Genomic DNA, 25,077 nt, shown 5'->3' on the forward strand with positions numbered 1-25,077 from the left:
CTACATTTTGATTTCCAAGACCTCGATTTTACGCGCGTCAAACGTGGCCAAAATATGCGTAATGTTTACACCCAGATGGAACCGCAAAACATGCTCAATTTGATTCGGCACGAACGTGTTACACAGATACAACCACCATTACAAGTGAATGCCTATAGGCCAGAAACAAATAGGTTATGTCGCGATATTCAAATAGAAAATAAGACAGGCTATAGCCTACAGTATATGCAACCCCATCTCATTCACGTCGAGAACGACTTTCAGGGCCATACCCTGATAATGACCACAGCAGAACACTGCAATGAAAAATCCTTGAGTCCTCAAAAGATTGTTCCGTTTAGAGAAACTATTACATAATCGACCTCAGTCTATAAATGTCCTAGGTCAACTTGGCGTTGTGTTTAAAACGAGCCAGATAAAGGGACTGGCATTTTAGTGCAGGTCGTGGGAACTAAGGATGGGGATAGAGTACTCTGGCTTTGTCCAAAATAGAACTCTATTCCCTAAGTCGTTTGTCACTTGGGAGGCAGACTGGATGCTGCTGTGCTGTGTTTGCCATATTAGTTATTGTCCCATCTGTGACACAGGGCCATACTGGTTCTGAGAACCAACTCCCCATCCCATCCCTCCTCTCTTCTCCCACCAACCATCAGTCACAGACACCGGGCCATACTCACTCCTAATGGATCTCTGACTGTGTCTGTAATTGTTAGATGAGATGAAGGAAATAAGTTTGCAGGTCACCTAAATTCTGTTTGAGGGATGAGTTTGATTAGAACATATAGCTTTCTAGCACAAAAGGTGTCCAAAAACAGTCATTGTGCTTATGAATTTTGGACAAATACTAGATGTCTAGGCTACTAGGTAAAAAAACTAATTCAGCGTAATGAAGATATGTCGAGGGCTGCCTGGTAGGCTACTGTTTATGGTGCTATGGCTGTTCACTGCGCACACCTATAGCAGGTAAAACCTTTGGTCACTATAGGCCATCAATAACCCTGGCACTGCCAGAATCACAATCTATCCATAGAAACATATAGAACTAAGTGTTGAATCGCTTGTCATTGATATTACACACTAAATATAGCCTAGCTCCGTACCCAAGAAAAAGGCGGCAGCATTGGGGTAAATAAAAAATAAAATGTTTTTCAAAGGAAGTAGCGCCCTCTAGAGCCACCATTGCAGACTGCATAGGTTTTTTCCATCAATTTGGGCAGCAGACATTTTCAAGTCTATGATATGCGCCAAATTGTAAGTATCTGCTAAACAACGTATTAACTCGACTAATTAACAAAATAACCAATCTGAATTATCAGACAGATATAAAAGTGACGTTGAAGTAAACCTTTAATAACATTTCATGACAAAATGGAATTCAATGGATTCAACGATGGATTCTAACAAGATGTCAAAGTCATAATGTTGGTGTAACATGCCTGGCCAATAAACATCCTTCATCATCATCATCTGCTTCGGCCTGATGAAGCGGTCAATCTATTTCTCGAGATTGATTAACGTTCCTTATAGCCATCTACGCTCAACTCATCGTGTCTAATTGTTTACAATCTGTTCGACGAAACATGGCTGCTGTCAAGTGAGCTGTTGATGGTGTTCCGAACAGTTACAATTCACTTATATGTTCTCTTTAATAATTTATTTTAAATATTTTAATTCATAACAGTGTATTTTAACGGGGATAGTTTCAATAGTTTTCGTTTTACTTTGGAACCGTCACAGATTCCTTCACCCGCGATAACGCGCCAGTTAGCATCACTAGCTAACTAGCTCAAGGAGAACAATGACGGCAAGCTCATCGGGTGGAAACACCTGTCTCACTGCTAAAGGTTTGGACATTAGTCTCGCAGCCCTGCAAAGACAAGATCCTTACATCAACAACATTGTAGATGTGGCGAGTCAAGTGGCGTTGTATACTTTCAACAACCGATCAAATGAATGGGTGAGTTAAGGGATGCTACCGCTGCTCTGTTCGCGCTCCCTTCTCTTTTCAACAAAGTTGCATGTTAAGTAACATCTTAACGGACTGATATGGATGCCACATTATAAACTAGTTTGCCAGGTTGAATTCACGTGGTTTTGGGAGATGTGGTTAGCCATAGCTATTATTCCAAGAAGCTAGAAAGCTAGCTAGCTAACATCACCCTATATCGCTTTCACGTCCCAGTCGGAACTAGGAAACTCAAATGTCCGACTTGCTAACTGGTTGGACGCGACACGTGTATAACCAACCTATTAACGAGTCGGACATGATCTAGTTCCGACTAACACGTTAACTTGGCAATAATGCCAGACCCACTATCTGCATTCGAGATGTCGCTGATGAATATGTCGCGTTTCAAACTGGGAACTCTGAAAAATACAAGGTCAAATCATGACGTCAGTGAATTTTTTTTTAGACCGGAGTTCCGGAGTTGGATGACCGTTCAAATCGATTTTTCCCAGTCCGAAAGTTTCTTATTTTATTTTCCGAGTTCCCAGTTATTTTGAAGTCGGCATATCGCCCACGAAGCTCCGATTCAAACTCACATGAGACAGCTCAGCAAGCGTTTTGTCAGAATCGGTTTGTGACTCACAAATTATCGAGTTTCGCACAGCAACTATCTTAATTTACTCCCGTTACGGCCGATAGCGATGGAGTTTAGGATGAAGTGTTTTCAAGATGCATCTTTCCTAAAACACCATGTAGAGAGGAGGTCGCTAAAAGGTTCAGCATTGTCAATCCGACGTCTGCAGTGGCCATACAGTATTTACTGTTATGCGGCCTCTGCAGAAGTCAACGCAAACATGCATTTTGCGCTTTGCAGAGCTGTTCTCAAGTGAGTTTGTGTTTTATACAGGAACTCCCGCCCCCACCTACATCAACCAATCATGTCAATGTTGAGATGTATGCAGCCCTCCACATTATTGCAATGTATGGAGCTTGATTTGTCTGGAGGCTCCACAATTGCATCTCACCCTCCATTCGAAGCCTCCGTCCACATTAACCGGATCAAACATAAATAGTCTTTATGTGCATGTTTGAGCATGTGTCTATACTGATAGGATGGAAAGGGAGCTCAGCTTTCTCCATTCAATCATTTCCTTAACATTTATAACTATTTCACAATACTGACAATGGATCAGCTCCTAGAGAGATATTACCACCTTGAGGCAACTTAATTCTAATGTTTACCCTACAAAAAGAGCTAAATCACAGATTTGGCACGTTATTGTGCATGTTAAAGCCAATTTAGGCTTGATCCAAAATGTAGTCAGAGGTCCCTATGGAAACGCATCATACTCATGGTCAACAACTGGAACGCACACATACCGGGGCACATAGTACACATTGACCTCCAGCTAGTTATTATTGTTAGATGTGGTGGACAAGAGTATTTATCACATTGCTACTAGTTTGTAAACAGCTGACAGTTTTCAGACTGAATGTTGACATGGTAGCTGACTAGGTCAGTGAATATCAGCCACCTGGAACCAAATCTGGTGTGTTTGCTTCTGGATTCTGTCAATTCCAAGGTAACACAAGGATGTTGACTGATTTTTATCACTTAAAAATTGTGCACCAAACAAATGTAACAGTATAGCTTCCGTCCCTCTCCTCGCCCCGAACCAGGGACCCTCTGCACACATCAACCAGTCACTCACAAAGCATCGTTACCCATCGCTCCACAAAAGCTGCGCGGGCCTTGCAGAGCAAGGGGAACAACTACTTCCTGATCTCAGAGCGAGTGACGTCACCGACTGAAACACTATTAGCGTCCACCACCGCTAACTAGCTAGCCATTTCACATCGTCCACACACAAACGAATGATTGCAAAGTTAAACCATACAACTCTATGGATGAGGATGACTTTTAAGAATATTTGACAAAAACACATTTACTTGATGCAAGGTACAAAGTTTGTTGACATTAACAGAACGACGGTTTGTGTTATTTGTGCAGTCATTCTGTTCCCCAACTTAACATCTGTTCCTTTAAGTACCTGTGTTTTCTTTGTGCTTGTGTGTAGAGTTGTGTGCTTTAACTTTGCAGTCATTTAGGTGTTTGTTTGTTTGTTTGTTTGTTTGGTGCACATTTTAAAGTGAAAAATCTGTCTCTCGGAATCATTCTGTTATCGTGGAATTGCCCACTTGGTTCTGAGGGTGGGGACGGACGGTGGTGAACCCCTCCCCTTTCACAAATAAATAAAATATGCAGGTGTAGGAGCACCCCAAAATAATGATTGGTCCAAATAGTCAGTGACGTAAAACCATGGCACTGGTAGAAGTTTTCTTCATAACCCTCATATCTCACAGCCTACGTAACAGTTTGCTTCATAAACCTTCATATCCCACAACTTAATAAGTAACAGTTTGCTTCATAACCCTCATATCCCACAGCCTACGTAACAGTTTGCTTCATAACCCTCATATCCCACAGCCTACGTAACAGTTTGCTTCATAAACCTTCATATCCCACAACTTAATAAGTAACAGTTTGCTTCATAAACCCTCATATCCCACAGCCTACGTAACAGTTTGCTTCATAACCCTCATATCTCACAGCCTACGTAACAGTTTGCTTCATAACCCTCATATCCCACAGCCTACGTAACAGTTTGCTTCATAAACCCTCATATCCCACAGCCTACGTAACAGTTGGCTTCATAACCCTCATATCCCACAGCCTACGTAACAGTTTGCTTCATAACCCTCATATCCCACAGCCTACGTAACAGTTTGCTTCATAAACCCTCATATCCCACAGCCTACGTAACAGTTTGCTTCATAAACCCTCATATCCCACAGCCTACGTAACAGTTTGCTTCATAAACCCTCATATCCCACAGCCTACGTAACAGTTTGCTTCATAAACCCTCATATCCCACAGCCTACGTAACAGTTTGCTTCATAACCCTCATATCCCACAGCCTACGTAACAGTTTGCTTCATAAACCCTCATATCCCACAGCCTACGTAACAGTTTGCTTCATAAACCCTCATATCCCACAGCCTACGTAACAGTTTGCTTCATAAACCCTCATATCCCACAGCCTACGTAACAGTTTGCTTCATAAACCCTCATATCCCACAGCCTACGTAACAGTTTGCTTCATAAACCCTCATATCCCACAGCCTACGTAACAGTTTGCTTCATAAACCCTCATATCCCACAGCCTACATAACAGTTTGCTGTGGATGTTAAGGAGAGATCGATGAAGACTCTGTTCAAGCAAATCCCTTTTCATGAACTCAACCTGAATCAGTTACTGTATGTTGTTTTGCAGGAGAAGACTGACGTGGAGGGGACCCTGTTTGTCTATACAAGGTATGATGGGTCTTTTACGATGCCAGCTAATTACTGTCTCTATGTACTTCCCTGTGAGCTTTGAGTCTTGTTGGGGGTGCATCCCAAGTGGCACCCTATACCCTTTATGGTGCGTCACATTGGACCAGGGCCCATAGTCAAATGTGTAGTGCATTATAAAGGGAATAGGGTGCCATTTTGGGACCGGTGTCTGTGTGTACTTCAGCTGTGAGCTGAGAAGCCTGCCTCCATCAGGTTAAATATAATGGGCTTAGTGGGTTAGCTACGTCAACCCTCCCTTTGAACAGATCACTGAGTAGACTATTATGGTCTGTAGCCTTGAAGAGCCATGATTACTTCCACAGACCCTATCCCACCCAGGAAATGGGTCGTAAACATGTAGAACCTTTCTGTTTTCTGTTAGGCCTACTTGAACATGTATAACCTTTCTGTTTCCTTGTAGGCCTACTTGAACATGTAGAACCTTTCTGTTTTCTGTTAGGCCTACTTGAATAGGTAACACCTTTCTGTTTCCTTGTAGGCCTACTTGAACATGTATAACCTTTCTGTTTCCTTGTAGGCCTACTTGAACATGTAGAACCTTTCTGTTTTCTGTTAGGTCTACTTGAATAGGTAACACCTTTCTGTTTCCTTGTAGGTCTACTTGAACATGTAGAACCTTTCTGTTTTCTGTTAGGCCTACTTGAATAGGTAACACCTTTCTGTTTCCTTGTAGGCCTACTTGAACATGTAGAACCTTTCTGTTTTCTGTTAGGCCTACTTGAACATGTAGAACCTTTCTGTTTCCTTGTAGGCCTACTTGAACATGTAGAACCATTCTGTTTCCTTGTAGGACTACTTGAACATGTAGCACCATTCTGTTTTCTGTTAGGCCTACTTGAGCATGTAGAACCTTTCTGTTTCCTTGTGGGCCTACTTGGACATGTAGAACCTTTGTTTTCTTGTAGGCCTACTTGAACATGTAGAACCTTTCTGTTTCCTTGTAGGACTACTTGGACATGTAGAACCTTTCTGTTTCCTTGTAGGACTACTTGAACATGTAGAACCTTTCTGTTTTCTTGTAGGCCTACTTGAACATGTAGAACCTTTCTGTTTCCTTGTAGGACTACTTGAACATGTAGAACCTTTCTGTTTCCTTGTAGAACTACTTGAACATGTAGAACCTTTCTGTTTCCTTGTAGGACTACTTGAACATGTAGAACCTTTCTGTTTCCTTGTAGGACTACTTGAACATGTAGAACCTTTCTGTTTCCTTGTAGGACTACTTGAATAGGTAACACCATTCTGTTTCCTTGTAGGTCTACTTGAACATGTAGAACCTTTCTGTTTCCTTGTAGGACTACTTGTACATACATTACCACTGTCGTTCTTGTTCTCCTGGGAAAATACACAAACTCGGATGCGGTCATGTAGTCACCAGTTCGTTTCCAGTCTGTTAGCACCTTACACTGGTTATTCAACTTGTATGTAATGTAAAGTACCTCCCTCCTGTGTACTTTAATATGAACTCTGGTATAAGGCCGGTGTAATGTCAAGTCCCTTTAATTAAGGATCGGACCCCTTTTTTAAAACTTTCACCAAAAATGACATGCCCAAATCTAACTGCCTGTAGCTCAGGACCTGAAGCAAGGATATGCATATTCATGATACCATTTGAAAGGAAACACTTTGAAGTGTGTGTAAAAGTGAAATGAATGTAGGAGAATATAACACATTAGATCTGGTAAAAGATAAACAAACAAAAAACATTTGTTTTTCAATAATTGTTTTGTTCCATCTTTGAAATGCGAGAGAAAGGCCAGACATTAACATAGGAGCCTAGGTGTAATTTAGACTGATCCAGTGAAGAATTACCTCACTACACAACATTTTGCATCAAGTCAGCCAGGAGTTTGTCCAAATGTGCCACATTGGTAAATTTATACATGTTCAAGTACATAACTATAAAGAACATACAACAATGCTATGCTAAAGAAAAATAGACGTTTACACACCCAGGAATGTCATACATGATGGATCATTAGCTTCCCTACAGAAAGCTAATGGGGCGGCAGGTAGCCTAGTGGTTAGAGCGTTGGAGTAGTAACCCAAAGTTTGCAAGATCGAATCCCCTGAGCTGACAAGGTAAAAAATCTGTCGTTCTGCCCCTGAACAAGGCATTTAAACCACTGTTCCTAGGCCCGTCATTGAAAATAAGAATTTGGTCTTAACTGACTTGTCTAATTAAATAAAGATAAACTAAATTAGAAAGACATCTAGATGGCTAGGTGTGGAGCCAGAGACAGCAGTCAAACTGTAAAGCCAGTTCCTACGTTTTAATATACAAATGTATTTAAACTACACTACATCTCTGGGCCCCTCAGAATGACAAATCAGATCAGTACACCGTTTACCTTCAGAGGTGAATGTATCAAACAGGTTGCAGTGATAAGTGTTTTGTTGTTGTGCACTATGCTCCAACAATAGCAGGTATTTTTTATTCTGTAATAGCTACTGTAAATTGTACAGTGCAGTTCGATAAACAAGAATTGAAGCTTTCTGTCCATATAAGACATGTCTATGTCCCGGAAAGTCTAGTCACATTATCGCCTATTGAGCAGCAACTGTCCCGGTTTATGGACACCGATCCTGTAGAGGTTTAACTCTTTCTATTCATGCCTTCCTGTTTGTCCTCAGGCTAGCATCTCCCAGACATGGCTTCACCATAATGAACAGGCTGAGTATGGAGAACCTGACTGAACCCATCACTAAAGACCTGGACTTCCAGCTGCAGGATCCGTTCCTGCTTTACAGGAATGCTCGCTGTAAGTCCCCTGCACTATTCAGCCCACCTACATAGTACCAGGACTGTTAACCCTACCTACATAGTACCAGGACTGTTAACCCTACCTACATAGTACCAGGACTGTTAACCCTACCTACTCAGAACCTGGGCTGTTAACCCTACCTACATAGTACCAGGACTGTTAACCCTACCTACATAGTACCAGGACTGTTAACCCTACCTACATAGTACCAGGGCTGTTAACCCTACCTACATAGTACCAGGACTGTTAACCCTACCTACTCAGAACCTGGACTGTTAACCCTACCTACTCAGAACCTGGGCTGTTAACCCTACCTACTTAGAACCTGGGCTGTTAACCCTACCTACTTAGAACCTGGGCTGTTAACCCTACCTACTTAGAACCTGGGCTGTTAACCCTACCTACTTAGAACCTGGGCTGTTAACCCTACCTACATAGTACCAGGGCTGTTAACCCTACCTACATAGTACCAGGGCTGTTAACCCTACCTACTTAGAACCTGGGCTGTTAACCCTACCTACATAGTACCAGGGCTGTTAACCCTACCCACATAGTACCAGGACTGTTAACCCTACCTACTTAGAACCTGGGCTGTTAACCCTACCTACATAGTACCAGGGCTGTTAACCCTACCTACATAGTACCTGGACTGTTAACCCTACCTACATAGTACCTGGACTGTTAACCCTCCCTACTCAGTACCAGGCCTCGCTGAAAGTCCCCTGCACTATTCAGCCTACCTACCCAGGCCTGGGCATTCCAATACCTTGTGAAACATATGAAGGCGTCAGCGAACCGCTTCCAACCCCCTCTGGTCTTGTACCGCTTATGTGCCGGAGGTGTGTTTACATCACCACGGGAACTATGTTCCCGGAGGAGGTGTGTTTACATCACCACGGGAACTATGTTCCCGGAGGAGGTGTGTTTACATCACCACGGGAACTATGTTCCCGGAGGTGGTGGGTTTACATCACCACGGGAACTATGTTCCCGGAGGAGGTGGGTTTACATCACCACGGGAACTATGTTCCCGGAGGAGGTGGGTTTACATCACCATGGGAACTATGTTTCCGGAGGTGGTGTGTTTACATCACCACGGGAACTATGTTGCCGGAGGTGGTGTGTTTACATCACCACGGGAACTATGTGCCGGAGGTGTAGGCCTGTAGATGTTGATGTTTGCATTCCAGAACATATTTATTTCAGTCCTGCTAGTCTTCACGTCTCAAGAGATTTACATTTGATTAGACCAGAACTTACATTTCTAAAAAGCGATTGGACGTGAATCATGGTCAATACTACTGGAGAGTTCAGAATAGTTTAAACAGATTGAAGATGCAGCTAACTTTCTACCATGTGGTGTAGTCCAGGAATCCTGGCCCATCATGGAGCACTTCATTTAAATGAGAACTATTTGCGGAGTGCATATCAGACCTGGGTTCAAGCACTATTTGAAATCTTTCAACACAAACTTATAGCGTATCCCCTAGCCTGGCTGGAGTGCCTGATGGGTGGGATTTATAGCTTGGGGACTATTCAATTAGTCTGTTAAGCCAGACAAGCTCAATGAAGCCCAGATAAAGTGGTTGAAATTACCTCGAATAGTGTTTGAACCCAGGTCTGTTGCAGGCTGAGAAAGAGACTCAGTGCTGCAGACACACACACATACCCTGAGGAGAGGAGCCTGGAGCCGTCTCTAGTCTAGTGGCTGTGGCCCCACAGGTCCATATATGGTTCAGAGGTATTTTTGTGGCAGTAGTCCCGTGTTTGAGTGCCTCTGTGCCGGTTTTCTACCGCAAGTGTCCTGCCAACAGCAGAGAGCCAGCCAACCAGCCTACTACGTTAGATACAAACCAACCTGTCATTATAAGTGGGACACACTACACACACACACACACACACACACACTGATACACACACACACACTGATACACACACACACACTGATGCACACACACACACTGATGCACACACCATTCTCAGTGACAGGCAGGTGGAATGCTTTGTTTTAAGATATTGCTGGACTGCTTGGTCTAATTATTAGACATTTACACACAAACACAACTATACAGGGGGGTGAAAAACACAGCTGAGTTATTTATACGTGATGTTTAGAACAACACACGTCCCTCAACATGACCTTTCACGAGAGGTCACAGAATCTTATCACTAAACAAGTATTTGGTTATGGGGTCATTAGCTGGTGGAAGAGCCAGCCAGGCCAATTTAGAATGTTGTCTCAACTGTGACATCATTGTGACATTGACAGCAAGGGTTTCTGTTAGCCGGTAATACACTATTTTTTTTCGTCAAAAAACTGGCTATATATATATATATATATATATTTAAATAAACTAAATTGGTGCCGGCCAATTGTCTGGGAGGAGAAGAAAACATCCCCTTGCAAAATAACGCTTTAAGTCTGTTCATTGATAGGAAAACATTTGACTGGTTGTGATTATTGGTCTATAGGTTAATTTGCATAATTTTGTGGAATTAAATTGGGGCGTGTGTACAGTATTCATTATCTATCTTATTTATCACACCATGCAGATACAAATCTGTCAGACATCGCAAGAGCTGCTACAGTATCTCAAACAGAAAATGCACAGTCAACAGAAGTCTTCCTCAGTGCAGTATGCATTGTCTTAACATATACAGTATCTCAAACAGAAAATGAACAGTCAACAGAAGTCTTCCTCAGCGCAGTATGCATTGTCTTAACATATACTTCATTGTTTTGAAACCTGAGTGTTTGATAACCCATTATGAGGCATGTCTTACCCTGGTTCAGAGTAGCCTAGTCAACATCTGTGGAGACCATTCTTATACATCAACTTTCATTGTCCAGTAGCCAAAAGCACAGTCCTGGTTATATTAGCAGCCCGTGCCAGTTGTTGCATTGTCCCCTGGTTCTAACACATATTTTGCCACTCATGTGCATTGCCCTTTTGACAATAGTGTTTTCTCTGCTATTTGCATTATGGAAGGACCATCCGTGTGTAGCCTGCTGCCTTGTGCACGTTGCTGCGCTGGTAATGGGAAGAAATAATGTTTGATAATAACCGGTTGACTGTATCCGAGGCCTACTGGTGGTATGAATCTGGGATCTATCGTCCCACAGCTGTCCCAGAGTCTGTTGGGAATAGGCCATATTTCTTTCTCGACAAGCTGACAATAGAATAGGTCAACTTTTCTACTATGGGGGATAGTAGTTTGACGTAGGCTAGTGATTCCCTTTATGGTGCACTATGTTTGACCAGAGCCTATGCGTTCTAAATAGCACCCTATTCCCTTTATAGTGCACTACGTTTGACCAGAGCTGTGCATTCTAAATAGCATCCTATTCCCTTTATAGTGCACTACGTTTGACCAGAGCCCATGCGTTCTAAATAGCACCCTATTCCCTTTTATAGTGCACTACGTGTGACCAGGACCAGGCCAATCTATAAGGAATAGTGTGCCATTTGGGACACAGACATATGACTAGTCTTTGAGGTTGTCCTTACCTCCTGGTCGTACGTAGGTGTACTCCATCTCTGTCTCTGTGATGAGCATCCCCTTGGCTGGCCCAACCTCCGGCTCCTCTTGAAGTCGCTCATGTTTGGGTTTACGCTGGAACAACCTGCCCAACATAGTCCCTCTGAGACGATAGTCTAGTAGTGGTGTGGTGGAGCTGCTACTAGGGGACAACGTTTAGACCACGTTTCCTCTGGTACTGCTGAGATACCAGTCTCCTGTCTGTCCTCTGGTACTGCCGAGATACTAGTCTTCTGTCTGTCTGTCCTCTGGTACTGCTGAGATACTAGTCTCCTGTCTGTCTGTCTGTCTGTCCTCTGGTACTGCTGAGATACTAGTCTCCTGTCTGTCTGTCCTCTGGTACTGCTGAGATACTAGTCTCCTGTCTGTCTGTCCTCTGGTACTGCTGAGATACTAGTCTCCTGTCTGTCTGTCCTCTGGTACTGCTGAGATACTAGTCTCCTGTCTGTCTGTCCTCTGGTACTGCTGAGGTACTAGTCTCCTGTCTGTCCTCTGGTACTGCTGAGGTACTAGTCTCCTGTCTGTCCTCTGGTACTGCTGAGGTACTAGTCTCCTGTCTGTCCTCTGGTACTGCTGAGATACTAGTCTCCTGTCTGTCTGTCTGTCCTCTGGTACTGCTGAGGTACTAGTCTCCTGTCTGTCCTCTGGTACTGCTGAGATACTAGTCTCCTGTCTGTCTGTCTGTCTGTCTGTCCTCTGGTACTGCTGAGATACTAGTCTCCTGTCTGTCTGTCTGTCCTCTGGTACTGCTGAGGTACTAGTCTCCTGTCTGTCTGTCTGTCCTCTGGTACTGCTGAGGTACTAGTCTCCTGTCTGTCCTCTGGTACTGCTGAGGTACTAGTCTCCTGTCTGTCCTCTGGTACTGCTGAGGTACTAGTCTCCTGTCTGTCTGTCCTCTGGTACTGCTGAGGTACTAGTCTCCTGTCTGTCTGTCCTCTGGTACTGCTGAGGTACTAGTCTCCTGTCTGTCCTCTGGTACTGCTGAGGTACTAGTCTCCTGTCTGTCTGTCCTCTGGTACTGCTGAGGTACTAGTCTCCTGTCTGTCTGTCTGTCCTCTGGTACTGCTGAGGTACTAGTCTCCTGTCTGTCTGTCTGTCCTCTGGTACTGCTGAGGTACTAGTCTCCTGTCTGTCCTCTTCCTTTAACACGCCCCTTTTGTTCTATGAGGAAATAATGAACCAATAGAACCCTTTCTCTGGTTTCCAATACTGAGGTACCTGACCTGTCTCTCCTCCTCCTGTCCCCATCCGTCCTCTAACAGTACTGTCTTCTCAGAGAGTCTGTCTGGTGTGAGGCTGGGTAATGTCTCAGTCCTTCTCAGAGAGACTGTCTGGTGTGAGGTTGGGTAATGTCTCAGTCCTTCTCAGAGAGACTGTCTGGTGTGAGGCTGGGTAATGTCTCAGTCCTTCCCAGAGAGACTGTCTGGTGTGAGGCTGGGTAATGTCTCAGTCCTTCTCAGAGAGACTGTCTGGTGTGAGGCTGGGTAATGTCTCAGTCCTTCTCAGAGAGACTGTCTGGTGTGAGGCTGGGTAATGTCTCAGTCCTTCCCAGAGAGACTGTCTGGTGTGAGGTTGGGTAATGTCTCAGTCCTTCCCAGAGAGACTGTCTGGTGTGAGGCTGGGTAATGTCTCAGTCCTTTCCAGAGAGACTGTCTGGTGTGAGGCTGGGTAATGTCTCAGTCCTTTCCAGAGAGACTGTCTGGTGTGAGGCTGGGTAATGTCTCAGTCCTTCCCAGAGAGAGTAGTATATGAGTCTAACCAGAGTAGTCCCCTGTAGCTACTAAGCTAAGTGGTCTCTCCTCAGCTCCTCCAGAGATCTCTCTCCTCGCTGCCCTCGCTGGTTCTTAAATTTCCCAGGGCTTGGAGTGTCTGTCTGGTCCTTTTTCCAGGCGGTGACCTTTAGCTTGGCTCTCCACAGCCCCAGGCAGGCAGGGCAGTGCAGGGCACAGCTCAGAGGGCAGACAGGATGGCAGCAGGCAGGCAGATGGACACAGTAGCAGCTCCAACCTTAAGATCCAGCAACTCAGACCCGCTGTCCTCACTGACTCAGTTACTCTCTCACTGTAGTCTTGTCTCTCTGTCAGTCAGGAGTCAACATGCTCTAGTCTACTGGCTGGCCTTCAGTCCCTCAGTCTCCGCCCTGTCGCCCCTCCTCACTCTTCCCTCCTTTCTCTCTCCTTATCTCGCCCCCTGTCCTCTTTTCTTGGGCCGACCGCCGTGCCAGAGCGTTATCTTCCTACGCGACCTATTTGAGGCTGCCTGAGTTCTCACTGTGACGGTGACAGGAGAAGTGTTCCTGGTCTGCCTGTCAACGGGGCTCCTGTCTCAGCCACGCTGAGTAGAGTAGTGGCCTGGCTTCCAACTCCCACTGCTGCAGAGTCTCAATCACCCCTCTACCCCACCACCCTAATGAATGGGGCCCCAGCCTGCCCTTAACCCTGGGTAACTGCCACAGAGACATGTTGTGCTTTCTCATAGCACGTATCTGTCTGTAATATTGACGTTGGCTCCACTGACTAGTTATTAGACTAAGAAGGTAATGAGGTCATGGTGACAGAACCCAGAACCTTCACTTCAGCCATAAACGATGCCATGAATCATGAACTTAAACACCATGAGGAGATTTAACACAGGACTTAAAAAAAAAAAATGTATTTTATCTTTGATTTCATCCATGATGAGTCCACTCTGTAAAAGTCATCACAGTTTCCAAGAAGTTAACGTGGTCTGGCATGAGTCATGACTGATAAAGATGGTACATTTTAATATAATGGCTGTAGGTAATCCCACTGTGTCTCAATAGTGGAATATGTTGTGCTCTGCTGAACCCCGCCCAGCCACCTCTTCCTGGAATCTAGCGGTATGTCTTCCGTTCCCGGGGATGTGAGGAATCATCCTGGATGAGCACTGTCCTAGTAGGAGAAAGGGTTTATATGTAGCACCTTCTCCACTGTGGGGGGGTTTATATGTAGCACCTTCTCCACTGTGGGGGGTTTATACGTCTCACCTTCTCCACTGTGGGGGGGGGGGGGTTTATATGTAGCACCTTCTCCACTGTGGGGGGTTTATATGTAGCACCTTCTCCACTGTGGGGGGGAGGGGGGTTTATATGTAGCACCTTCTCCACTGTGGGGGGGTTTATATGTAGCACCTTCTCCACTGTGGGGGGGTTTATATGTAGCACCTTCTCCACTGTGGGGGGGTTTATATGTCTCACCTTCTCCACTGTGGGGGGGTTTATACGTAGCACCTTCTCCACTGTGGGGGGGTTTATATGTAGCACCTTCTCCACTGTGGGGGGGAGGGGGGTTTATATGTAGCACCTTCTCCACTGTGGGGGGGTTTATATGTAGCACCTTCTCCACTGTGGGGGGGTTTATATGTAGCACCTTCTCCACTGTGGGGGGGTTTATATGTCTCACCTTCTCCACTGTGGGGGGGTTTATACGTAGCACCTTCTCCACTGTGGGGGGGTTTATATGTAGCACCTTCTCCACTGTGGGGGGTTTATATGTAGCACCTTCTCCACTGTGGGGGGGTTTATATGTCTCACCTTCTCCACTGTGGGGGGGCTTATATGTAGCACCTTCTCCACTGTGGGGGGTTTATATGTAGCACCTTCTCCACTGTGGGGGGGAGGGGGGTTTATATGTAGCACCTTCTCCACTGTGGGGGGGTTTATATGTAGCACTTTCTCCACTGTGGGGGGGTTATATGTAGCACCTTCTCCACTGTGGGGGGGTTATATGTAGCACCTTCTCCACTGTGGGGGGGTTTATATGTAGCACCTTCTCCACTGTGGGGGGGGTTATATGTAGCACCTTCTCCACTGTGGGGGGTTTATATGTAGCACCTTCTCCACTGTGGGGGGGTTTATATGTCTCACCTTCTCCACTGTGGGGGGGTTTATACGTAGCACCTTCTCCACTGTGGGCGGGGGGTTATATGTAGCACCTTCTCCACCGTGCGGCGTTTATAGGTAGCACCTTCTCCACCGTGGGGGGGTTTATATGTATCACCTTCTCCACTGTGGGGGGGAGTTATATTTGGCACCTTCTCCACCGTGGGGGGGTGTATATGTCTCATCTTCTCCACTGTGGGGGGTTTACATGTAGCACCTTCTCCACTGTGGGGGGGTTTATATGTAGCACCTTCTCCACTGTGGGGGGTTTATATGTAGCACCTTCTCCACTGTGGGGGGGTTTATATGTAGCACCTTCTCCACTGTGGGGGGGTTTATATGTAGCACCTTCTCCACTGTGGGGGGTTTATATGTAGCACCTTCTCCACCGTGGGGGGTTTATACATCTCACCTTCTCCACGGTCGGGGGGGTTAATATGTAGCACCTTCTCCACTGTGGGGGGGGGGGGGGTTTATATGTAGCACCTTCTCCACTGTGGGGGGGTTATATGTAGCACCTTCTCCACTGTGGGGGGGTTAATATGTAGCACCTTCTCCACTGTGGGGGGGTTTATATGTAGCACCTTCTCCACAGTCGGGGGGGTTAATATGTAGCACCTTCTCCACAGTCGGGGGGATTAATATGTAGCACCTTCGGGGGGGTTTATATGTAGCACCTTCTCCACGGTCGGGGGGGTTTATATGTAGCACCTTCTCCACGGTCGGGGGGGTGTCCCATAATATCACATTTCCCCTCAAGTGTTCACTGCTTCCCACATCTAAAAGCATTGTATTGGTTGGAGGCTCGGCCTGGGGGGAGTTTCCACCATTGTTATACCAGTACTTATACCAGATTTCTTATACCAGTACTTATACCAGATTTCTTATACCAGTACTTATACCAGATTTCTTATACCAGTACTTATACCAGATTTCTTATACCAGTACTTGTACCAGATTTCTTATACCAGTACTTATACCATATTTCTTATACCAGTACTTATACCAGTACTTATACCAGTACTTATACCCGATATCTTATACCAGTACTTATACCATATTTCTTATACCAGTACTCATACCATATTTCTTATACCAGTACTCATACCATATTTCTTATACCAGTACTTATACCAGATTTCTTATACCATATTTCTTATACCAGTACTTATACCATATTTCTTATACCAGTACTTATACCAGTACTTATACCATATTTCTTATACCAGTACTTATACCAGTACTTATACCAGTACTTATACCATATTTCTTATACCAGTACTTATACCAGTACTTATACCATATTTCTTATACCAGTACTTATACCAGATTTCATTTTTAGTTAAGGGAAGTGAACAAGTGCACTCTTTGAGAGGAAAGAGAGATGATTGGGACACAACCTCTATTCCTCTTCTGCCTGCCTGCCAGGAAGGAACGCATCAGAGAACCTGCCAAAACACACCCACATACCACACACACACACACAGCAGTGAACCTAGCTCAGCAGTCGCCGACATTCATCGTTCAGGTTATTGTAGACTTTGGATCACACAAACACGTGCTGTGAATTTGGTTCCTTTCTCCCAGTGTTTTGTGATGTCTGTGTAATGACTGCCGTGGCTCCAGCTCGACTGCCGTGGCTCCAGCTCGTGTATTTAGCCATGGCTCCAGCTCGTGTATTTAGCCCTGGCTCTGTGTCTAAGGGGACTGATGTTGACGTCGCTGCTGCACTGTTTCATCTGGATTTAGATTGGAGCCTCCGTTATGGCCATTGACTGACCTGTGACCTGTCTCGCTCCCTGCTCTGCTCTCTGTCTGTCTCTCTCTCTCTCTCTGTGTCTCTCTCTCTCTCTGTGTCTCTCTCGCTCTCTCTCTGTCTCTCGCTCTCTCTCTCTGTCTCTCGCTCTCTGTCTGTCTGTCTCTCTCTAGTAGCTATCTATGGCATCTGGTTCTATGATAAGGCGGACTGCCAGCGCATCGCAGAGCTTATGAAGTAGTGAGTAACACACTCCCACCCTCTCTCTCTGTGTCCCCATGACACTGTCCCTGCATCATCACTCACTGATTACCACCAGCTACTTGCCACTGGTGTGTGTCTACACTGCTGCACTAAAACACTGTGTGTGTGTGTGTGTGTGTGTGTGTGTGTGTGTGTGTGTGTGTGTGTGTGTGTGTGTGTGTGTGTGTGTGTGTCTACACTGCTGCACTAAAACACTGGTGTGTGTGTGTCTGTCTACACTGCTGCACTAAAACACTGGTGTGTGTGTGTCTACACTGCTGCACTAAAACACTAGTGTGTGTGTGTCTACACTGCTGCACTAAAACACGTGTGTGTGTGTGTGTGTGTGTGTGTGTGTGTGTCTACACTGCTGCACTAAAACACTGGTGTGTGTGTGTGTCTACACTGCTGCACTAAAACACTGGTGTGTGTGTGTCTACACTGCTGCACTAAAACACTGGTGTGTGTGTGTCTACACTGCTGCACTAAAACACTGGTGTGTGTGTGTCTACACTGCTGCGCTAAAACACTGGTGTGTGTGTGTCTACACTGCTGCACTAAAACACTGTGTGTGTGTGTCTACACTGCTGCACTAAAACACTGGTGTGTGTGTGTGTCTACACTGCTGCGCTAAAACACTGGTCTGTGTGTGTGTCTACACTGCTGCACTAAAACACTGGTCTGTGTGTGTGTCTACACTGCTGCACTAAAACACTGTGTGTGTGTGTCTACACTGCTGCACTAAAACACTGGTGTGTGTGTGTGTCTACACTGCTGCGCTAAAACACTGGTGTGTGTGTGTGTGTGTGTGTCTGTCTACACTGCTGCGCTAAAACACTGGTGTGTGTGTGTCTACACTGCTGCGCTAAAACACTGGTGTGTGTGTGTCTACACTGCTGCGCTAAAACACTGGTGTGTGTGTGTCTACACTGCTGCACTAAAACACTGGTGTGTGTGTGTGTCTACACTGCTGCACTAAAACACTGGTGTGTGTGTGTCTACACTGCTGCACTAAAACACTGTGTGTGTGTGTGTCTACACTGCTGCACTAAAACACTGTGTGTGTGTGTGTGTCTACACTGCTGCACTAAAACACTGTGTGTGTGTACACTGCTGCACTAAAACACTGTGTGTGTGTGTGTCTACACTGCTGCACTAAAACACTGGTCTGTGTGTGTCTACACTGCTGCACTAAAACACTGTGTGTGTGTGTGTCTACACTGCTGCACTAAAACACTGGTCTGTGTGTGTCTACACTGCTGCACTAAAACACTGTGTGTGTGTGTGTCTACACTGCTGCACTAAAACACTGGTGTGTGTGTGTCTACACTGCTGCACTAAAACACTGTGTGTGTGTGTGTGTGTCTGCACTAAAACATTCTGTCTTCCACCATCATTGTTAAATCGTGGAAACATTGTTTGATGAAGCATCCACAGCAGCACCATTCCTCTACTGGATACAAAGACCCTAATAATACCAACTCATAGTTGACAGATTCCCTGGTAATAATACCAACTAATAGTTGACAGATTCCCTGGTAATAATACCAACTAATAGTTGACAGATTCCCTGGTAATACTAAGTGACTGCATCTCAAATGGTACCCTGTTCCGTGTGTGTGTGTGTGTGTGTGTGTGTGTGTGTGTGTGTGTGTGTGTGTGCGCGCACTACCATTGCCAGTTCACAACAGCACAGACCGACTGACCGACACACACAGACCAAACGACACTCACCTCTAACCTCTCCTCTCTCAGTCTGACGAAACAGGAACAGGCCCTGGCCCAGCGGGGTCAACAGGGTCAGGGGGGCTTGGTGTCTCCTCGAGCCCTGGAGGCAGCAGGGGACCCTGGGAAGGGACAAGGTGTGGACATCCTGCAGATGCTGACCAAAGCACGCAATGAGTATGACAAGGTAGGTCCCCACTGTATGTGTTAACCACTATGACAAGGTAGGTCCCCACTGTATGTGTTAACCACTATGACAGGGTTGGTCCCCACTATGACATGGTAGGTCCCCACTGTATGTGTTAACCACTATGACAGGGTAGGTCCCCACTATATGTGTTTACCACTATGACAGGGTAGGTCCCCACTGTATGTGTTAACCACTATGACAGGGTAGGTCCCCACTATGACAGGGTAGGTCCCCACTGTATGTGTTTACCACTATGACAGGGTAGGTCCCCACTATGACATGGTAGGTCCCCACTATGACAGGGTAGGTACCCTCTGTATGTGTTAACCACTATGACAGGGTAGGTCCCCACTGTATGTGTTTACCACTATGACAGGGTAGGTCCCCACTGTATGCGTTTACCACTATGACAGGGTAGGTCCCCTCTGTATGTGTTTACCACTATGACAGGGTAGGTCCCCACTGTATGCGTTTACCACTATGACAGGGTAGGTCCCCACTGTATGCGTTTACCACTATGACAGGGTAGGTCCCCACTGTATGCGTTTACCACTATGACAGGGTAGGTGCCCACTGTATGTGTTTACCACTATGACAGGGTAGGTCCCCACTGTATGTGTTAACCACTATGACAAGGTAGGTCCCCACTGTAAGCCTAATATTAAAGTAGTCTCGAGGTATTGCTCGCCCGAGGTAGAGTACCTCATGATAAGCTGTAGACCACACTGTCTACCAAGAGCGTTCTCATCGCCGTCTACAAACTGTTGCTGGTGCTAAGACCGCACTCCGTAGCCGATGTGAGCAAGACCTTTAAACAGGCCGCGGGGCCAGACGGGTTACCAGGACGTGGACTCGGCGCATGCGTGGACCAACTGGCAAGTGTCTTCACTGACATTTTCAACTTCTCCCTGACTGAGTCTGTAATACCAACATGTTTCAAACAGACCACCATAGTTCCTGTGCCCTAGGAAGCGAAGGTAACCTGCCTAAATGATTACAGCCCCGTAGCCGAGAAATGCTTTGAAAGGCTCACATCAACACCATCATCCCAGAAACCCTAGACCCACTCCACACTGTTCTTTCCCACCTGGACAAAAGGAACACCTATGTGAGAATGCTGTTCATTGACTACAGCTCATCGTTCAACACCATAGTCCCCTCGCAGCTCATCACTAAGCTAAGGACCCTGGGACTAAACACCTCCCTCTGCAACGGGATCCTGGACTTCCTGACGGGCCGCCCCCAGGTGATAAGGCTAGGTAACAACACATCTGCCACGCTGATCCTCATCACGGGGCCCCTCAGAGGAGCGTGCTCAGTCCCCTCCTGTACTCCCTTTTCACCTACAACTGCGTGGCCAGGCACGACTCCAACACCATCAAGTTTGCTGACGACCCAATGGTGGTAGGCCTGATCGCCGACAATAATGAGACTATAGGGAGGAGGTCAGAGACCTGGTAGTGTGGTGCCATGACAACAACCTCTCCATCAATGTGAGCAAGACTAAGGAGATGATTGTGGACTACAGGAAAAGGAGGGCCGGACCCCATTCACATTGCCTGGTCTGTAGTGGAGCGGGTTGAGAGTTTCACGTTCCTTGGTTCCTTAACAGCTTTTTCCCCCAAGCCATAAGACTGCTGGACTATTGATAAAATGGCCATCCAGACTATTTGATTCACCCCCCCCCCCCTTGTTTTTACACTGCTGCTACTTGCTGTTTATGATCTAGTCACTTTACTCCTACCTACATGTGCATATTACCGACTAACCTCTACCACCACACATTTTACTCTGTACCGAGCCGACAAGGTAAATATCTGTCGTTCTGCCCCTGAACAAGGCAGTTAACCCAGTGTTCCCTGGCGTCCATTAAGGCAGCCCCCTCTCTGATTCAGAGGGGTGGGGTTAAATGAGGAAGACTTCATTTCAGTTGACTGCGTTCAGTTGTACAACTGACCAGGTCTCCCCCTTTACCGTACCCCCTGTATATAGCCTCCACACTGACTCAGTACCGGTACCCCTGTATATAGCCTCCACACTGACTCAGTACCGGTACCCCCTGTATATAGCCTCCACACTGACTCAGTACCGGTACCCCCTGTATATAACCTCCACACTGACTCAGTACCGGTACCCCCTGTATATAGCCTCCACACTGACTCCGTACCGGTACCCCCTGTATATAGCCTCCACACTGACTCAGTACTGGTACCCCCTGTATATAGCCTCCACACTGACTCAGTACCGGTACCCCCTGTATATAGCCTCCACATGACTCAGTACCGGTACCCCCTGTATATAGCCTCCACACTGACTCAGTACCGGTATCCCCTGTATATAGCCTCCACACTGACTCAGTACCGGTACCCCCTGTATATAGCCTCCACACTGACTCAGTACCGGTACCCCCTGTATATAGCCTCCACACTGACTCAGTACCGGTACCCCCTGTATATAGCCTCCACACTGACTCAGTACCGGTATCCCCTGTGTATAGCCTCCACACTGACTCAGTACCGGTACCCCCTGTATATAGCCTCCACACTGACTCAGTACCGGTACCCCCTGTATATAGCCTTGTTATTTTGTTACTTTTAAAAAAATTTTACTTAAGTTTATTTAGTAAATATTTTCTTAAGCAACAATGCAGTGAAGAAAATTAAGGGCTTGTAAAAGTTAGTGTTTTACAGTAAGGTCTACACCACATGCTACCACTATGACAAGGTACTAACACACCACTACCACTAGGGGGCACTGAAGCATATAACAAGCCTGCAGCCTTGTGATTAATGTATTTCTGAGGAAATAAGATGTCTGCAGCTGTATCATAATGTGCTATACTAATGTATTCCTAAATGTGCCATGTATGAAAATGGGTTAAATGAACAGACATCAATGTCCTGTTAATGTCTCTCTCTCTCTCTCTCTCCTCTCAGGGTGGCCAACCAGAGCCTAAAGAGATAGGAGGGTGTAGTGTCCTTAATGCCAACCCCAGCCTGATCAAACCTATCCCTGTCAAACCTATGGAGAGTTATCCCCAGCCTGGGCTACAGGAGAGGCCTGTTCAGGTACACGGAGCCTTTCCCCTTATTCAACCTTATTCAACACAATGGAAATAAGTAGATGTTAAATGTGGTTTATCCACCCTGTGAATTTGTTTTTTGTTTTTTTTCATGGTCAAATTGCTGATGTCTAACACAGTGTTGACCTGGTTTCACAGTTAGGCTCTACTGTTTGTTTTCCTTGTGTTCTCTCCTTTCTGTTTCACACCACCGATCTCTCCCCCTCTCGCTCTCCATCACCCTTTTCCTCTCTTAGGATGGTCGAGGAGAGCCCAGGCCTCTCTCTCTGGCCACTCTGTTTGGTGTCCAGCAGCCCAGAGCAGAGCTGGTCTCTCCCATGGCTGGGTCAGGAGGTCCAGGGTCCCAGCCCCAGGGGAAGCCTGGAGGTGTCCGCCCGGCGGTGGCCCGCTCCCTGTCCTACGACGACCCAGTCCAGGCCCAGCTCCGTCTCCAGGCCCAGGAAGGGGGTCTGATCTCAGGTAGCAGCCCCCCGCAGCACTGCCCTGCCTTCCAGAAGCTCATGAAGGATGCCGCCTCCTCCTCCCAGCCTCAGAAGCAGCTCCAGAGAGGAGGTCCTATGGAGCAGCTCCAACCCGTCTCCGAGTCACCCGAGAACAGACTGCATGAGAACGGAGCCCCCTCTGTCCTCCACCATCAGACCCAAGCCAGACAAGACCCCATCCAGAGACTGTTCCAGAACCAGCCCACTTCCACCACCCCTTCAATGACCACCTCCGCTCCCTGTTGTCCTCGTCCTCCTCCTCTCATCCCTGGTCTCCAGTCTGCCCGTCCTCAGCCTCTCCTGGTGGATGCTTTGGGCTTCCCTGGTTCTCAACATCATCACCTCCCTCCTCACCAGGCCCGGCCGTTGTACTTCAGCCCCACCAAGCCCCCCAGATGCTGGTCCCCATGTTGCCCTCACAACCCCTCCCAGCCTCAACCTCCCCACCAACCCCAGCCTGGTCATCCTCAGTCACAGCCCTGTCACCCTTTCCACCCCTTCCAGCACCCCCAGCCCTTATACCTCCAACCCCTGCCAGGTCATCCCCAGCCGGGGCAGCTAACCGGTGTCGTCTCCCCCCATGAGCTGCTCCAGAGGCTGCAGCTGGTTCAACAGGAGCAGAGTCTGGTCCCGGAGCCCACTAGGACTTCCTCTAACCTGGCTCCTCGCTCCACGAGCCAGCCCCTCTAGCCCCCTCAGCCCCCCCAGCCATGGGGCAGCACGGCCAGCAGTCGGCTCATTCTACAGCCAGGTCTCTGGACAGTTTGGCTGACAAGAACTCTGCAGGCACCGCTGCTCAGAAGTTCCAGGTAAAAAATACTAAATATATCCTGTCTGACTCAAAGGACTGTAAAATTCTAAATATATCCTGTCTGACTCAAAGGACTGTAAAATACTAAATATATCCTGTCTGACTCAAAGGACTGTAAAATACTAAATATATCCTGTCTGACTCAAAGGACTGTAACAAAGTGCTGGAGTGGTTTTGCACAGGGAGGGATCTGTGTTTGTGGAAGTAAGGCCTCTGTCTCTAACCATCTCCCTCTCTGTCTCCAGGTGATCTCCCCCCAGCGTATCCCAGCCACGGTGGCACCTACCCTGCTCCTGTCCCCCAGTGTCTTCTCCCAGGCCAAGCGCCCCCCAGGCCCAAGCCTCTGGGGACACCACTGCCCCCCTGGCCCTCATCCTCCCTCAGCCTCCTGGCCCCACAGGCCCGGACGACCCCCAACCCAGGGGCCTCTCTAAGAGCCAGCTCCAGGCCACCCTGCTGCACCTCATACAGGTAGGAGAGAGGAGGAGCCAGGCTGTTTTTTACAGGAACAAAGTTACACAGAACAAAAATATATTAGCATCGCGCAACAATTCAATGCTTGTACGTTTCACAGTTCATATAAGGCAGTGGTCACCGAGCGGTCGATCCCAGATCAATGCATTACTAGTCGAGTCATTCCTGACCTTTCTGGAGGAAAGACAACGATGAAGGCTTGCGCTGATTTAATTTTTTATTTTGTTGCGCTGTTGGCGGTGGGTGCGCTCGATTCAGAAGCCCTGTTGGCGGTGGGGGCACTCGATTCAGAAGCCCCTGTTGGCGGTGGGTGCACTTGATTCAGAAGCCTGTTGCGGTGGGTGCGTTCGATTCAGAAGCCCTGTTGGCGGTGGGGGCACTTGATTCAGAAGCCCTGTTGGCGGTGGGGGCGCTCGATTCAGAAGCCCTGTTGGCGGTGGGTGCGCTCGATTCAGAAGCCCTGTTGGCGGTGGGTGCGCTCGATTCAGAAGCCCTGTTGGCGGTGGGTGCGCTGCGATTCAGAAGCCCTGTTGGCGGTGGGTGCGCTGGATTCAGAAGCCCTGTTGGCGGTGGGTGCGCTGGATTCAGAAGCCCTGTTGGCGGTGGGTGCGCTGGATTCAGAAGCCCTGTTGGCGGTGGGTGCGCTGGATTCAGAAGCCCTGTTGGCGTGGGTGCGCTGGATTCAGAAGCCCTGTTGGCGGTGGGTGCGCTGGATTCAGAAGCCCTGTTTGCGTGGGTGCGC

At 47.1% G+C, this 25,077-nt stretch overlaps 1 protein-coding gene across 1 annotated transcript; it reads left to right on the forward strand.

The window, feature by feature from the left end:
- The first annotated feature begins 1,551 nt into the window (after positions 1 to 1,551).
- LOC116361497 (mRNA-decapping enzyme 1B-like) lies at positions 1,552 to 23,612 on the forward strand. The gene is made up of 8 exons (XM_031815965.1): positions 1,552 to 1,957; positions 5,284 to 5,324; positions 8,001 to 8,128; positions 17,505 to 17,568; positions 19,327 to 19,483; positions 22,423 to 22,554; positions 22,805 to 23,451; positions 23,483 to 23,612. Exons 1-8 carry the CDS (start codon positions 1,799 to 1,801, stop codon positions 23,610 to 23,612), a joined length of 1,458 nt encoding a protein of 485 aa, XP_031671825.1. The 5' UTR covers positions 1,552 to 1,798.
- The last annotated feature ends 1,465 nt before the right edge of the window (positions 23,613 to 25,077 follow it).

The sequence above is a fragment of the Oncorhynchus kisutch genome, unplaced genomic scaffold (genome assembly GCF_002021735.2).
Source record: "Oncorhynchus kisutch isolate 150728-3 unplaced genomic scaffold, Okis_V2 scaffold718, whole genome shotgun sequence".
Taxonomy (NCBI): domain Eukaryota; kingdom Metazoa; phylum Chordata; class Actinopteri; order Salmoniformes; family Salmonidae; genus Oncorhynchus; species Oncorhynchus kisutch.